Source organism: Oryctolagus cuniculus, chromosome 3, assembly GCF_051225735.1.
Source record: "Oryctolagus cuniculus isolate XC-2025 breed Fujian yellow rabbit chromosome 3, ASM5122573v1, whole genome shotgun sequence".
Lineage (NCBI taxonomy): Eukaryota > Metazoa > Chordata > Mammalia > Lagomorpha > Leporidae > Oryctolagus > Oryctolagus cuniculus.
In genome coordinates this window covers 66,872,364-66,890,280 of record NC_142869.1, presented here as the reverse complement: position 1 = coordinate 66,890,280, position 17,917 = coordinate 66,872,364, and the positions used below count along the sequence as shown (strand labels likewise).

At 43.8% G+C, this 17,917-nt stretch overlaps 1 protein-coding gene across 4 annotated transcripts in view; it reads right to left on the bottom strand.

The window, feature by feature from the left end:
* The window catches only part of OLA1 (Obg like ATPase 1), a 184,608-nt gene extending 167,367 nt beyond the window's left edge, over positions 1–17,241 (bottom strand). For all 4 annotated transcript variants that reach the window (XM_089328138.1, XM_002712295.6, XM_089328136.1 and 1 more), the window contains exons 1-2: positions 17,103–17,241; positions 15,689–15,789 (exon numbers count right to left, since the gene is read on the bottom strand). Coding sequence is in view for 3 of the 4 variants with exons in the window: in XM_002712295.6 (XP_002712341.2) it covers positions 15,689–15,789 (101 nt within the window). In the remaining variant the exon portion in view is untranslated. The remainder of the gene's footprint in view (positions 1–15,688; positions 15,790–17,102) is intronic.
* Positions 17,242–17,917: the final 676 nt, after the last annotated feature.

Here is a 17,917-nt window from a genome sequence, read left to right as displayed (position 1 = left end):
AAGATCTCTAAGAGCGACAGAGAGAGGAGAAACAGAGAAAGAGATCTGCCATCTACTGATTCGCCTCCTAAATAGCCATTGGCTGGGCCAGGCCCAAGCACAAAGTCACAGGAAACCCTTCTCTCTGTCACTCTGCCTTTCAAATAAATAAAACAAATTTTTAAAATAATAATGATTCTTAACAAAACAAAAAGAAAACTTACTGGCCACCTTTTGAGTATGCTAGATGATTACTTTTAAAGACTATCAAAGCACTTATCATGTAATAACTGTACTTTCAGAGTAACCAAAGAATTGATAAAGATTATTTTACAGATATATTCCAGCAAATAAATGAGGAAAGAACAATTAAATGAAATAACATTATTCTAATATCCTTAACAAATTTTGGATCTGGGTAATGATCACCAACAACAATTTAATACTGCAAAAAGTGGGAAAACAAATTACCTCCTCACAGAAGTATACCTCATCTTTCAGCCTAATCTGATCAAGGCTTTAGAAATAAGACAAGGGGCCAGCACTGCGGCACAACAAATTAAGCCAAGTGACAATGACAGCAGCATCCTCTATGGCTATGGATACACAGGTTTTGAGTCCTGGCTGTTTCACTGCTGATCCAACTCCCTGCTAATATGCCTGGGAAACCAGGGGAAGACAGTGGACTCCTGCCACTCATGTTGAAGACCAGGCTCCAGGCTATAGCCTGGCCCAGCCTAAGATGTTGCAGACATTTGGAGAGTGAACCAGTGGATGGAAGAGATATCTTTGTCTGTCTGTCTCTCTCTCTCTCTCAATCTCTCTCTCTACGTTTCAAATAAGTCTTAAAATATATATATGTACATATATACACAAATATATGCATACAGATATATACACATAGACATGAATAACCAAATTTCTTAACCCAGTTAATTGGAGGGTAGAGGTGGTGAGAAAATGGTTTCTGGGCAAAAGCTAAAACTAGACCAGAGATTTCAACTCAAAGTAGAAAAGCTATATATAAAATGTAGAATACAGGTGCAAGGTGTTTAGCCCAGCAGTAAAGAGCAAGTTAAAATGCCTAAGTTCCTATCAGAGTTCCTAGGTTTGATACCCACCCACTTCCAATTCTTGGCTCCAGCTTCCTGGTAACACAGACCTTAAGAGGTAGTAATACTAGCCCAAGTGATCAGCTCCTGTTACCCACATAGAAGACTTGGATTGAGTTCCCTGGTGGTAGCTTCTCAGCCTGGCCCATCCCCGACTGTCCTGGCCATTTGGGGAGTGAATCAGCAGATGAGAGTTCTTCTTTGTCTCTCTCTCAAATGAATAAATAAATTTTAAGATGTACAATACAGAGAGCACCTGAAGGGGCTAGGATTCTGGAAATGGTAAGAAATTTGGAAGTGTCCTCTACAGCTATATTCACACTGTAGACATTTGCCCATTCCGGGGAGAACCAGGTACAGAATCCAGGCTTTACAGCCATGGAAAGCTGATGCAAGAGCACAAAACCAACAGAGCACTTGGTGTACACTTTGAGGACCTTATAATACACCCTTGACCAGTTTTCTCCTCAGGGCATTTCCTCATCAGGGAAAATTTAACAAAAGTGTGTTCAAGTAACTGTTAACAGATTGATTCCTTCTTGATACTTTCTCCCCACCCCACAAAAAGGTAAAAAATAAAAAGTGATAGGTTTGCAGGTCAGTCCCAGAGTCCTTATTTATCAAAAATACAACAAAAATAAGGGGCTAGCATTTGGCACAGAGATTAGGATGCCCCCGGGACACCCACATCCTATATTGGCATGCCTGGGTTGGAGACTCAGCTTAGCTTCCAGTTGCAGCTTCCTGGTAATGTGCACCTTGGGAGGTAGCAGGTGATGCCTCAAGAATTTGGGTCCCAGGCCAGTGTTGTGGCATAGCCATCACCTGCAACACTAGCATCCCACATGAATACCAGCTCGGGTCCTGGCTGCTCCACTTCCTTTTTTTTTTTTTTTTTTTTTTAAGATTATTTATTTATTTGAAAGTCAAAGTTACACAGAGAGAGAAGGAAAGGGGGGGAGAGAGAGAAAGGTCTTCCATCCGCTGGTTCACTCCCCAGTTGGTCACAACAGACAGAGCTGTGCTGATCTGACGTCAGGGACCAGGAGATTCTTCTGGGTCTCTCACACAGGGGCAGGGGCCCAAGGACTTGGCCCATCTTCTACTGCTTTCCCAGGCCATAGCAGAAAGCTGGATTGGAAGTGGAGCAGCTGGATCTTGAACCAGTGCCCATATGGGATGCCGGCATTGCAGGCAGCAGCTTTACCTGCTACATCACAGTGCCGGTCCCTGCTTCACTTCTGATCCAGTTCCCTGCTGATGGCCTGGGAAAGCAGCAAAAGGTGGCCCAAGTGCTTCAGTCTCTTCCATCCACATGGGAGACCTGGAAGAGGCTCCTGGCTTTGGCCTGGCCCAGCCCTGGCCATTGTGGCCATTTGGGAAGTGAACCAGCAAATGGAAGATTCTCCCTCCCTCCCTCTCTCCCTCCCTCCCTTTTTCCCTCTCCCTTTCTCTCCCTGTATCTCCCCCCCTCTCTCAGTAACTCTACCTTTCAAATAAGTGAATAAATTAGGATGGAGGAGGAGGTGGAGAAGGAAAAGGGGGAGAAGTAGAAGAAGAAGAACAACAACAACTTGGGTCCCTGCTATCAACATGAGGGACCTAGATTAAGTGTGGGCTCCTAGCAGCAGTCTGGCCCAGTTCCAGCTATTGTTAGCATCTAGGGAATGAACCAACAGATGAAATAGCTCTCTCTGTGTGTCATTCTGCCTTTCAAAAAAAAAAAAAGCTTTTAAAAAAAGCTGCTTAATGCTATTAAGTCAGTTGCAATTCCAGAAAAGCCAGAAACAGTTTGTGGGGGCATTTTCAGATTTATGGCTATTCCTAAGTATAGTTCTTTTTATTGTCTACCTGAATAAAAGTAAGTATGTTTTATAATAAAGGAAAAAAGTTTAGCTCCTAAAACATATCATATGGTAAAATATAGTAAAAGAAAGTTTCATTATTTCTTAGACAAAAAAAAAAAGAAATCTTATATACATTTAAAACTAAACTCAGAAAAGATTTTATATTTCATGAAGCCCAAATCATCTGTATTTTCCAATAGCTTCGATGGTATAAAAGACATAGAAAGAAATAAGGAAGAAGGGAAAAAATTTTCTAAGGATTATTACTATAGATTTCTGTGGCAACTTAAAACATTTTGATCTATTCAAATCTATTAAAGAAAAGCCTTGCAAAAGCAAAGAATCTGAAACTTTTGGCCTAAGCCTGAACTGTTAAAACCCATAAGCATCGTGTACAATGAGAATTTCTCTTTCTCACTCGCTCACTCGCTCTCTCTCACACACACACACACACACACATATTTAGAACCCTTGAGGTTATTGTTAAAGCTTCAAGACAGGAGAAAGACTCAATTGTAGGAACTTCTCTCATGCAAGAATGGGTTTTCATGAATACTGCAGCAATAAGAGCATTTTTTTTTAAGTGGCTAGATTTAATATATGCCTCCTCCACTTAGAACGTTAACACTTTATTTTGGAAATAAAATATTTTATTATATTATGCAATTTTAGAAATTAAATACTTTGTTAACTAAATCTGACTAAATAGATGTCTTACCTAAAACCTTATGCAGGGGCCTGAGCTGTGGTGTAGCAGGTTAAGCCACTACCTGCAGCATCAGCATCCCACATGGACACCGGTTTGACCAAGCTGCTCCACTTCCAATTCAGCTCCCTGCTAATGTGCCCAAGAAGGCAGTGGTGGATGGCCCAAGTGCTTGGGTCCCTGCATCCATGTGGGTAGCCCAGAGAAAGCACCTGGCTTCAGCCTGGTCCAGCTCCAACCCTTGAAGCCATTTGGGGAGTGAACCAATGGATAGAGGACCTCTCTCTCTGTGTCTCTCCCTCTCTCTCTCTCTGTAACTGTGTCTTTCAAATAAATAAAAAAATCTTCAAAACCTTATGCCAAAGTGCAATATGTAATAGGAAGTCAGATGTCAAGGCAAACCTCCAGAGTAATCTGAATTAAACATTTATGAAACACACATCCAAAAAAAGAAAAAAGGAGAATGTCCTTTCAAAATATTTCAAGATTACATATAACTAGACTGTTGAAAATATCTGATAAAGAGATAAGTACAGGAAACAGAAATAAAAACCAATACAAGCATACACGGGTTACCATGACTGCATATATTTCCTAACTCTGTCAGGTAATTTGATTTTGCAGTTCAGCTGCCAGTCAGGACACTTGCATCCCACACAGAACACCTGAGTTCAATTCCCATCCCTAATTCTAGCTTCCTGCTAATACATATTCTGGGAGGCAGCAAGTGATGGATCAAGTGACTGAATCCTTGTCACGAATCTGGGAAACTTATTGATTTCCTGGTTCTGGCAACTGTGGGCATCCCTGCAGATGGGAGCCCTCTCCACAGTTCCTGCCCCCTGCCTCTGCTGTAATATCCCAGCAGCAACAATCACACCCAGAAGCCCTATTCCTAGTTTCTTTCTTTCTTTTTTTTTTTTTTAAAGATTGATTGGTTGGTTGGTTGCTTAATTTGAAATGTAGAGAGCATCCATCATCTGTTTCACTCCCCAAATGGTCCCAACAGCCAGGGCTGGGCCAGGTCAAAGCTGGGAGCCAGGAACTCCATCTTGGTCTCCCAAAGGGTAGCAGGGGCTCAAGTACTGGGCCATCATCCACTGCCTTTCCAAGCACATTAATCAGAAGCTGGATCAAAAGCAGAGCAGCCAGGACTTGAACCATCACTCTGATATGGGATGCTGGCATTGGAAGCAGAGACTTAACTTGCTGGGCCACATACTGCCATGCCAACCAGTGCACTCCCTCTACTCCAAATCCTAGTTTCTAAATATTATTCTCCAGTGAAAGAAACCAGAGCTCCCTGGAGACAATGGCTAGAGAAGGAAAAATGTAAGAGCCAAAATGACTTATTTTCATCCTTTTTAAGCACTTCCATAATTCTCTGAAAAAAAGAAATGTCAAAAAAATACACAGTAGCCAACTTGAAAGAGCTTCTTGATTTCCGAAACTGTGAAAAATTTGAGCAGCAAAATAAATACTGATAATACTGGATTATAGCCCAAAGAATAAAATAAATCTCAATGAATCCAGATAGAACTATACAAGTGACTGAATAAATGTGAAGGAAAAACACGAATCTTACAGACTCATTCTAAACAATAAATACAGAAGGAATAAGCGAAGTAGAAAATCACCACTTAAATACTACCCTAATAATTGCACGGAGGATTGATAAAATTAATCAACAAAACTTCAGGTAAAGCCACCACCTGCAGTGCCGGCATCCCATATGGGCTCCAGTCTGAGTCCTGGCTGCTCCACTTCTGATCAAGCTCCCTGCTAATGTGCCCAGGAAAGCAGCAGGAGATGGCCAAAGTCCTTAGGCCCCTGCACCCACATGAGAGACCCAGAAGAAGCTCCATACTGCTGGCCATTGTGGCCATTTGGGAAGTGAACCAGACAATGGAAGACCTCTCTCTGCCTCTGCCTGTCTGTAATCTGCCTTTCAAATAAATAAATAAATCTTAAAGGGGAGGAGGGACAGAGTATCTGAATAGCCACAAAGTCTCCTTTCCTCATAAATAATTGTTTTATTACCATGGTAGTTTTAACCAATGTCAGAAATTTCCTCCAGGAAGTGGACTGTAATTCCCCTCCCCTTGAGTGTGGACTGGACTTAGTGACTTGGCTATCAAAGAACACATTATGGAAATAGAAAAAGGATAACTTCACAGTGAAGAAATCTGGCAGAAGCCACCTTAATCAGGTGAACAAGGTTAATATCACCAGTAATAAAGCATGTTGATATCATGTATCCCTTGATACAATACAATGAGAATGGCACTTCACCTCCATAGATTTTACTCAGATATCCGTTGCTTGATTGCTGATTTTGAAGCATAACATAGCACTGCCATAAAGACCGACAAACAGATCAATGGAACAGAACACAGATCCAAGAAATAAATCCTTGTATGCATGACCCAAAGATCTTTGTTGAGGGTGCCAAGACTATACAATGAGAAAAAGACATTCTCTTCAACAAATCATATCAGGAAAGCTACATATCCACATTCAGAAGAATGTAGGTGGGCCCTTACCTTGTACCATACACAAAATTTAACTCAAAATGGATTGAAGACATAAAACTAAGACCTGAAACTACAGAACGACTAGAAAATATTGGAGAAAACCTTCTTTTAAAAGATTATCTGGGGCCAGCGCTGTGGCATAGTAGGTTAATCCTCTGCCTGCGTTGCCTGCATCCCATGTGGGTGTGGGTTCTAGTCCCGGCTACCCCTTGTCCAATCCAGCTCTCTGCTATGGCCTGGGAAAGCAGCGGAAGATCACTCAAGTGCTTGGGCCCCTATGCCCACATGGGAGACTGGGAAGAAGCATCTGGCTCCTGCCTTTGGATCAGCACAGCTCTGGCCTTTGCAGCCATCTGGGCAGCAAACCAATGGAAGGAAGACCTTTCTCTCTGTCTCTCTCCCTCTCATTGTCTCTAACTCTACCTCTCAAATAAATAAATAAATAAAATCTTGAGAAGAGAAGAGGAGAGAGAAGAGAAGGGGAGGGGAGGGGAGATTATCTTTGGGGTGGCACTGTGGCATAGCAGGTAAAGCCACTGCCTGCAGTGTCAGTATCCCGTGTGGGTGTCAGTTTGAGTCCCGGCTGCTCCACTTCCAATCCAGCTCCTTGTTAATGTGCCTGGGAAAGTAGCAGAGGATGGACCAAGTCCTTGGCTCCTGCACCAATATGGGAGACACGGAAGAAGCTCCTGGCTCCAGGCTTGGCCTGGCCCAGCTTATGACCATCTGGGGACTAACCAGCAGATGCAAGATCTCTCTCTCCATAACTCTGCCTTTCAAATAAATAAAGAAAATCTTAAAAGAAAAGAAAAGCTTCTTGACACAGCAAACAGGAGAACAAATTTTGTCTAAAAGATCATTCAGAACATATTAAAAAGGGAAAGCAAATAATTCCCAAATCACATACTCCCATGAAACAGCAGGTACTCTGGAATGTTAGCTGATGAATAAACAGTAGGATTCACATTCATTTAAAATGGTAATGAGGAGTTCTGTTTCCCATTCTACTATGGGAACTGCCCTCCTGCCATAAACAGCTAGGTAACCAGACAACATACATAAAACCAGTTTTCAGACAGACAGGCAGCACAGAACTGTTCTCCCTGAGAGAAGAACAAATGAACTAAGCACTACAATTGCCCTAGCTTACTGCTGGAAGGTGATTTCTTTTTTTTTTTTTTTTTTTTAAGATTTATTTATTTACTTGAAAATCAGAGGTACACAGAGAGAGAAGGAGAGGCAGAGAGAGAGAGGTCTTCCATTTGCTGGTTCACTCTCCAGCTGGCCACAAAGGCTGGAACTGTGCCAATCTAAAGCCGGGAGACAGGAGCTTCTTCTGGGTCCCTACATGAGTGCAGGGGCCCAAGGACTTGGGCCTACTTCTATTGCTTTCCCAGGCTATAGCACAGAAGTGGATCAGAAGTAGAGCAGCCGGGACTCGAACCGGCACCCACAAGAGCAGCTATACCTGCTACGCCACAGTGCCGGCTCCTGAAAGGTGACTTCAAAGTCACAGTACAAGGAAAAGGAACCAACAGAACCCAGCCACCATGCCATGGAGGAGATGGGGAAGAGAATGAGAGCAGCTGGAATTTATAGGAGAGTGTACTGAAAAGGCAGAAGCTAAACAGAAAAGGCTCCAAAGAGTTTCAGAGGGTCCCCCTCAAGACTGTGGCTAAGCAATAATTTTGCAAATGAGTAAATTCAACCCCTACAGTGAAGGAAAAGAACCACTCAGTAGCAGTGGGGTGAGCAATCCTCAGGATTCACACTGAACTTGAATTAGTTGACAATTTTAGCAGCCAGAGTGGAGAGATCTTGTAATATTAGGAAATTTGGGGTAAAGTCCTCAATACGGTCACATCTTAGTACTAGGGCTAATGTAGTACCATAGCAAAAAATCTTATGAACTCATCATAAGTAAACATAACAGGAAGGCTCATAACAATAAAACAATACATAAACACCTAAATGCCAAACCAAAGTCCAACACTCTTTAAAGGAATACAACCAAACTCAGTATTCAGTGTAAAAACCACAGCATCTGGAATCCAATAAAAATTACAAGCCATGCAAACAAAGAAGGAAAATATATACCAAAATTAGGATAAAAGTCAACAAATACCAACAAATCCAGTAATGACAGAAAAGACAGAATTAGTAGAAAGTGATCTTAAAATAAATGTAATAAATTTAAAGTTTTCCAGGGTGGGTGTTTAGCCTAGCAATTAAGATGCTGATTGAGATACCCATAACCTATACCAGAGTGCCAGTATTCAATGCCTACCCCCAATTTCTGACTTCAGCACATCCTGGGAGGCAGCAGTGATGGCTCAAACTGATTGGGTTCCTGCCACCAAATAGGAGAACTGGATTGAGCTGTGGGCTCTCCAACCCTTAACCCCATCCCACCCACCTTGACCCTACTCTCCCCCACCCCAGGCCTGACCCAGGGACCACTGCAGGCATTTGCGGAGAGGATCAGTGGATGGGAACATCCCCCCCCCCCTCCTCTTTCCATTTTTGTCTCTTTTGAATTAAATAAATACAACAGGGTAGAGGTGGCAGTGGTTGGACTCCTGTGAACCAAAGACTCCTAAAATGGCTGATGATTTGGACTTGGAGACAGGAGATGCAGGGGCCTCAGCCACTTTCCTAATGCAGTGCTAGCATTACCTAAGAATGGCTTTCTTTCTTTTTTTTTTTTTTTTTAAGACTTTATTTATTTATTTGAAAGAGTTACACAAAGAGAGGAAAGGCACAGAGAGAGAGAGAGAGAGAGAGAGAGGTCTTCCATCCTCTGGTTCACTCCCCAGTTGGCCGCAATGGCTGGAGCTGCACCAATCCAAAGCCAGGAGCCAGGAGATTCTCTGAGTCTTCCACGTGGGTGCAGGAACCCAAGGACTTGGGCCATCATCCACTGCTTTCCCAGGCAATAGCAGAGAGCTGGATCAGAAGAAAAGCAGCCAGGTCTCAAACTGGCGCCCATATGGGATGCCACCACTTCAAGCCAGGGAGTTAAGCCACTGCGCCACAGCGCCAGCCCCAAGAATGGCTTTGTGGTACTCAGAGCCTGGCCATCTAGATCATCAAGATGTCTACCTTCAAAGACTGGCAAGCATAGCCATGCCAAGATCCACCTTGATATGAAATATCAATATGAAAACATCTGCTTGGCAACTCATAATATGGATGTCCCCAACATCAAAAAGAATGAATTCCAGCTGACTGGCATTCCGGATAGGTACCTATCACTGTTCCAGGACAGCAGGGAGGTGCGAGAGAACCTCTGTCTACCTTACATTACTGGCTGGAATGTAAAACAATACTCACTCTGGAAAACAGATTGGCAGTTCCTGAGAGTCACTTTTTGACTCAGCAATACATACCTCCTCAGTACATATCTAAGAGAAATGAAAATGTAAACATATGCAACAATTTTTGTATTCTATAACTGAGGCAAAGAAAGTATAAATAAGCCTAAAACCTGTTCTGGTACCAGAAAGAAGAAAGTAGTCAAAAAAACAAAGGGGATGTATCAAAAGGAATATGGGTGCTGTGGCACAGTGGTTAAGCCACAGCCTGTGGTGCAAGTATCCCATATGGGCGCCAGTTCTAGTCTAGGCTGCCCCTCTTCCAATCCAGCTCTCTATTGCCTGGGAGAGCAGTAGAAGATGGCCCAAGTCCTTGGACCCCTGTACCTGCGTGGGATACCCGGAAGAAGCTCCTTGCTCCTGCCTGTGAATCGGCCCAGCTCTGGCCGTTGTGGTCATTTGGGGAGTGAACCAGTGGATGGAAGACCTTTCTCTCTCTTTCCCTTCTCTGTCTATAACTCTACCTCTCAAGTAATAAATTAAAAAACTTAGGAAAAAAAAAATCCCACAAGATGCTAATTAATTACAATGGGAAAGCAGCTCAATAGGCTAATCCTCCACCTGTGGTGCCAGCACACCAGATTCTAGTCCCGGTCAGGGTGCTGGATTCTGTCCCAGTTGCCCTTCTTCCAGGCCAGCTCTCTGCTGTGGCCTGGGAGTGCAGTGGAGGATGGCCCAAGTCCTTGGGTTCTGCACCCGCATGGGAGACAGGAGAAGCACCTGGCTCCTGCCTTCGGATAGACGCGCTGCGCCAGCCAGCTGCAGCGTGCCGGCTGCGCCGGCCATTGGAGGGTAAACCAACGGCAAAGGAAGACCTTTCTCTCTGTCTCTCTCTCTCACTGTCCACTCTGCCTTTCAAAAAAAAAAAAATAGTAACTCTTTCAGTGAAGAAATCTATCAAAAACCTCCTCGGACAAGTAACCAAAGTTAACATCACCAGTAATGAGGCAAATCAGCATCACGAGCTCCCTGACATATTTCTGTGCCCAAACACATATAACATGAAATTAATCATAAGGATACACAAACTCCAAATGAAGGCTCTATACAATAACTGGTCAGTACTCTTCAAAAGTGTCAAGGACAGGAAAGACAAAAAGAGACTGAGTAACTGTTACAAATTAAAATAAACTAAGGAGACAAAAACTAACTAAATGTAACAGATACCTTTGGATTGGATGTTGGACCTAGGGGGGAAAAAACATTCACAGGACAACCGGTAAGTCAATGTTTATATCTTGATTTTGATAACTGTATTATGCTTATAGAAGATGCTAACATTAGGGAATATAAATACAAGTTGCATAGACATTTTTAAAACTGTTTTTGCAAGTATCAAATTTTTTAAGCATGAAATTATTTTAAAATGTTTTAATTTAAGCAAAAAGTGAAACATACTGGGGAGAGTTGCAATACTTATTCCAAGTTGAATTCATATCCTGAATTTAAAAAAAAAGTCTAATAATTAAGGAAAAAAATCAGACCTTTCACAAAAGACATATAATAAACATATGAAAAGTACTCAAAATCATTAGCTATCTGGGAGAGGCAAAAAGAAAATGAGATATCACTAGACAGAAGTATAGCCAAAACAAAACTAACAAAAAAACAGGAGCCAGTATCATGGTGCAATGGGTTAAGCTGTCACCTGTAACTCGGGCATCCCATTACTGAAGTGCTAGCTCCAGTCTTAGCTGTTCCACTTTTGTTCAGCTCCTTGCTAATGTACCTGGGAAGGCAGCGGAAGATGTTCAAGTACTTGGGCCTCTGCCACCCATGCAGGACACCCAGATGGAGTTCCAAGTTCCCAGCTCCTGGCTTCAACTTAGCCCAGCATTAACTATGGTGGCCATTTGGGGAGTGACCCATTAAACCTCTTTCTCTCTGTTGCTCGCTCGCTCTCTCTCTGTCACTCTGCCTTTCAACTAAATAAAATATATCTTAAAAAAAACTAAACATCAAGCATCAGTGAAGATGCATAACAATTAGAACTTGATTGCAGCACTGGCACTGTAAATTAGAAGAATCACACTGGAAAATTGTGCGGCAGTCCCTGTTGAAGCTGTTTAACTCCTGAAGGGGTAGAGAATGAGTATGTGCATTCGTGTACCCATTTACCCAAAAGAAATGACCAAAAGGCACATACATGAATATTTAAGGCAATTTTGGTCATAATATCTGAAAAACAGAAACAACCCAAATGCCCATGAATACCAGAATGGGTAAATTACAAACTCATGATGTTGACTGAAAAGATTTATTAATTCTGATGCCATCTATGTCAGGCAAACTCATCTATGGTGATACTGGATACAAACAGCCTGGGGAGGAGGGACTTAACTGGGAAGGGCACAGGAGTCTTCCGTGGTGCTGGACATGTCCATACCATGATGTGGGGTATTGCTTAAATGGGGGTACTCATACGTGAAAACTTGACATTTACATGCAAAGCTTGCATATTCTACCATATTTGTTATATCTCAATTAAATTTTAAAAATTTAAGATAATGCCCTAATAGTCTACTTCAGAAACCTCTGCAATAATTCAAGTAAGAAATGAGTGGAAGGGGGCCATTGCAGTGGTGCACTAAGTTAATCCTACGCCTGCGGCACAGGCATCCCACATGGGTGCCGGTTCTAGTCCCGGTTGCTCCTCTTCCAGTCCAGCTCTCTGCTGTGTCCTGGGATAGCAGTAGAAGATGGCCCAAGTGCTTGGGCCTCTGCACCCCCATGGGAGACCAGGAAGAAGTTCCTAGCTCCTGGCTTCGGACTGGTGCAGCTCCAGCTGTTGTAGCCATTTGGGGAGTGAACCAACAGAAGGAAGAACTTTCTCTCTGTCTCTCTCTCTCTCACTGTCTGTAACTCTACCTGTTAAGTAAATAAAAATCTTTAAAAAAAAGAAAAAGAAATGAGTGGAAATGAAGAAACTAGATCAGACAGCTATCTGGGCATCAAGTTTGATATCCTATGGAAAAATACAATTCAGAGAAAAGGGTGCAAAAATAAATCAAGCCTCCGGCTTAAACACCTGGGTGGAAGTAGTACTGTTAGCCAAGATAGAAACATAAGAACTGAACTCAGTTTTGTTCATATCAAGGAGAGAGTTAACCAGAAATATTTAAGGCAGCTAGACAAATGAATCTGCAACTCAGAAACAAACTGAGCAGCATTCAACAGATAATTAAAATCAGAAGATGAGATTGCTCAAGGATAAAGTACAAATGAAAAGAAGAGACAACCAAGGACAGTAACCCAATATTAGGGAGCAAACATAGAAGTGTAGAAGCATAAAAGACTAAAGTAATAGTAAAAGAAGTGGGCAATTACGGATAGTTACACTATTGTTCTCAATATCCATTCTCCCCTTCTTGCAAGATAATGGAATTTTTAACCAAACATATAACTGTCACAATAAAAACTACATTTCCTAGCCTTTCTTGCAACTAGTTCTTATGACTAAATTCTGGACAAAGGGATGCTTTTGGCATTGCAGGTGACATCCTCCACTGCAATGCCACAGCCCTGGCCCCTCTGACTTTCAAATAAACAAAAATAAATAATAAATAAATAATTTTTCGAAAACTAACTGAGTAAAGCAAGGATGTGGAACCCTTTTTTCTGTCAAGGTTCACTTGGATATTTATAATATCATTCACGGGCCATAAATCAACTTTAAAATTAGCTTACTATATATTATTGAATTTCAAGTTCCACCTGTGGCAGGGCCAGACAAATTATTTCACAGAGTTTATGACCTGTGGGTTGGACATTCTCCACCCCTGGCCTAAAGGAATAACAGCAGGACCAAAAGAGAGATATTTGGAAAAATAATAAAATATTCACTAAATATCAGATTAGCTATAAAATATTACCTCTTCGTTTCTAGCAACCAACCCCCCCCCCTTTTTTTTTGACAGGCAGAGTGGACAGTGAGAGAGACAGACAGAGAGAAAGGTCTTCCTTTTGCCGTTGGTTTACCCTCCAATGGCCGCCGCTGCCAGAGCGCTGCGGCCGGCGCTGCGCGCCTATCCGAAGGCAGGAGCCAGGTGCTTCTCCTGGTCTCCCATGCGGGTGCAGAACCCAAGGACTTGGGCCATCCTCCACTGCACTCCCGGGCCACAGCAGAGAGCTGGCCTGAAAGAGGGGCAACCGGGACAGAATCCGGCGCCCCGACAGGACTAGAACTTGGTGTGCCGGTGCCGCAAGGCGGAGGATTAGCCTATTGAGCCACGGTGCTGTCCTTAGTAACCACTCTTAATGCATACCAAAAAGCAAGCCTTTTTGTCGCCCACCTGACTAAAAGAGATTCTTCGATGGTTTCTGTTCTAAATGTCTTTATTTTTGATCAGCAGGCCATCCTTTAGAGAACTGCCCTCCTCCCCTGACCTGTTTCTGTGGACCCATCCAGGAGTAGACAACTCTGTCTAGATTTCCTTTCCCAGGAATCTGAACCACAGGAGAGACAGCAGGAGATGAGAAACACCTGCGTTTCAGTGTTTCTGTGGCAGAGCTCCACAGAGCTCCACGTGAACTCATCTCAGCCAGCACTTGCCTGGCTCCTGTCCCTCCCAGGGACTACCTGTTCAGCTCTTCTTTCACTTCTAGCCTCCCAATAACCCTTTTTATTGCTTAGAATAGCCAGAAATTGTGTTGCTTACAAAGAACCCTACCTGACACAGTGGGTAAAGTAAGAACCACAAAAAAGAATGTTTATAACCAAGCATAATTGCCAGAACTACAACTTTTAAAGGAGTGAACTGTACTGTTTGTAAAGTACACTTCATTAAAATGGTAGAGAGGTGTTTAATTTAAAAGCATAAGCAATACATTTATACTGAATAATAAAATATTTCAGGTTTTTTCATATTAATTAGTTGTATTGTCTTTGGCTAAAAAGCTTATATAGGAAACAATGAAGACAGATTTTAAAGCAGTTCCATTTGGATTGACTGTAGCAATCCTACAATAAGAGAAAACTATGTCTTCTTTACTAATGCAATAAAGCTCACAACATACATAATGATCATATCTTGCTTTCAAGTCTATTGACAGCACCCTACAGTACTTTGCTTAATTATTTGTTTTGCTTATATTTCCACTCTCTATTTAGTATTACCTTCCAAGCAGACTATATCACAGCAGGAAACCCCTTCAAAATGCAAACCTCTCCAGCTCCAGGAAAGACTGAAATTAGGACAGCCACACTTGTTCTTGTTTTACATTACAAGAATTTAAGAACTGCCTTACTTGGTCATATCATGCTCAATTCACTGAACCAGGAACTACAAGGAAATGTGGAAGAACATGGTTGTCCTACTTGCTACCAATTTAAAAGCCCAAAGCACAGCCTGGAATACCCTCGGTCTCTCTTAGAAATCAATACTGGGTCTGTTAGTACACCCTAATATTTCTGAGACTTTTTTTATATTTTAAGGTTAATAAAAAGTATAAAACAGAAGGGTAAATAATGGAAAAATCAGACTTTGAACATTTCAGCTGCAAATGTATAGATTTGTTTGACAAAGCCCATACATATTATCTATCACTATCTGGCAAATGCTTGATTCACTTTCATTTTTAACCATTACAAAACTCAACTTTTTTACTCTCACAACTTTCAAATTTAGACACTTTTTAACAAGAATCCCTTTACTGGCAAGTCCCAATACTAAATTCAAAATTGTCACCTCCTTATCCAGTAAAAATTCCTGATCTCCCAAGAGACATCAAATTTACAATGAGGAAGTATTCTACTGCATGGAGGGCTAGCCTAGGTAATTACTACACAAAACCACTCTGCCCAAAAATCAGTTTTAAATTATTCCAAACCCAGTTAAATGCAGTACTGTGTCTCCCAACACTCTTTCAAGCCAATATAGCCCATTTGGTTCAACCTGATATTTTGACTGCCACTGATTTTTCCCGAGTTTAATAAAACAAACAAGAGAAATAACTGAAGCTTCAATACAGTATCTGTGCAGAAAATACAAAATAAAACACATCCAAAGCCCAGTTCTGCAATGTTAGCACAGGAGCTTCCTAGCCTCTTCTCTCCAACTTAAAGAGTTTCTGTTTCTGCAACAGGATTCAAAATATTTACAAGATGAAAATAAGAAAAGCTTCACCATTCACCTACCCAACATTTGGCAATCCAACAATACCAATTTTCAGTGAGGTTCCAAATCTTCCAATGATTGGGGGTGGTTTAACGCCATCACCTCCCTTTTTGGGGGGCATCTAAAATATCAAAATAAATATGAATACACATTGTTACATTCTCCATTGGCCAAAAACACTCTTTCACACAAAATGTATTATTGAATAACAAATTAAGGATGACACACACACATTATATATACATATATGCATGTATATATATGTGTGTAAACATGTATCTGTGCAATGCTAAGAGCTGTAATTCCATTTTACTTTTTAACAGCAGATCTGATCCTGACGGCTGTAAAAGGAGTCACCCCTGAGAAGTCCTGGAAAGATTCAGCTAAAACTCTGTAACACCAGGAATCAAAGATAAAATGCAGCCAGCAATCTTCCATGCAGAAGGCTCACAAAACAGTTTATTTCTTAGCATTATCTATGATTTGTGAACAAAAGCATTTGGTAAACAGATACATAGATCAAAGTCCAAGAAAACCCATTCAAGACCCACTGGGAACCAAGTCATCTCTCACCAAACCACTCGTCTATTCGCTGGAACCTGTTCTTTCTCAGCCTCCCACAACCCCCATTTTTCGCACACACACCAGGTACCAGGGTCCATCTAGACCCGTCTCTTCCACCTTTGGCATCGCAGGTATGGCTCACGGTCCTCATGAGCAACCTCCCAAACCTCCCAAACTGGAAGTAACCAGTTAGGCACTCTGGGGACTTCCCATCACTCAATGAATCCACTGAACCTCTTTATTCGCAAGTCCAAACTTTTTGTGTCCCTTGCTATTAGTTCTGGCTCCACGTTCCCCCGTGCAGATTGAATCCCGATTTGCTCCTGCAAGCTGAACTCAGGAGAACTGCTAACCTCACGTCTCAGAAGCTGGGAACGAACACTACCCCAGTCTGCTGGCTGTGAGCTGTACCTACCAGGGCCATGCCAGGGCCCTGCTCCTCAAGTGATATTCCAGCCTCCGATTCCCCGACCCCGAGGGCCAGGGATCTCCCTTCCCAAGATCTTGACACCTGTTCCTGGACAAACCCCAGGCCTCTAAAGAACAGCTGCATAAGCAGAGCCTGTGCAGTCCTCTAGGCTACCGAGGGTGGCCGGCTGCCCAGTTAAAGAAGGCCCCCACCCCAGCCACGCTCTCCTCTGGATTGGGCCACAGGCCGTCCCCAGGGAGCGCCGGAGTGAAACGCGGGCGGTTCTCCGGTCGCGCGGCCTAGTCCTAGAGCGCCTCATTCATCCACGACACCCCACGCCGCCCGCTGCCCTAGTCCCATCTCGGCCCCTCAGCGCGGGCCGGGCTCCAGCCTCAGAGGAACGGGTCGCGACGCGTAAGACCGGACGGAGAGCGCAGTCGCGCGCCCCCTGAAATATTCACCGTGCTCAGAGCGGACGATGACACGGGGTCCCAACGACAGCGAGGGCCGAGCGGTGCCGGCAGCGGTAGGAAGGAGGAGAGAAGCAGGCCCGCCCCTCCGCGGAGCAGCACGCACGACGGCGGCGGCGGCGGCGGCGGCAACGGCGGCGGCGGAACGGGCGGGCCGGGCGCCGGTCGGCACCTGCGCAGGCCGCGCGCCCCGCCCCGCCCCGCCCGCGCGCCCCGCCCATTGGCCCGACCGGCCGAGGAGGCGGGAGCAGGGTGAGGAACCCGGGGCCCGCCCGGCTGTGCCGCGTGCGCGTCTTCCGCCCTCCGGGCAGCGTGAGGGCTCCTCGGTCCCTGGCTTCCTCCTGTGTCCGGCCATGTGCGCTCGCCAGCCTGAATCCCGCTCCTGGCTCGCTGGGCCTCCTTGCGCCCTCGGCCCTGACTGGCCGCCGTACAGCGGGGTCGGCTGAGGTGAGGCGAGCAGCCGCGCCGCCCGCACGGGCTGCTCCTCCGAGACACCGGCCCCAGCCCGCTTTCATTTTCCTACAACTTCCTTCAGTCAGTCTAGACGGTGAGGCGCTGTCAAGACGAACTTTCTTACCGGAAAAACGGGCTAAGGGAAGCGTCTTGAGCCTAGAATTCCTTCCTCCCTGTAGCCTTGAGAAGTCTCTCAGGCCTGGCTCACAAAACAACGTTGGACAGAGCCAGTCTCCCCCTCTGCTTTCCGTTCTGGGGGCTTTAGAGCAGGAGCCTGGAAAAGATGGGAAACAGCGTTTCCAACCTGGATTCCAGGACTCGTTTTAACTGTATGACTCGGGAACATTAATTAA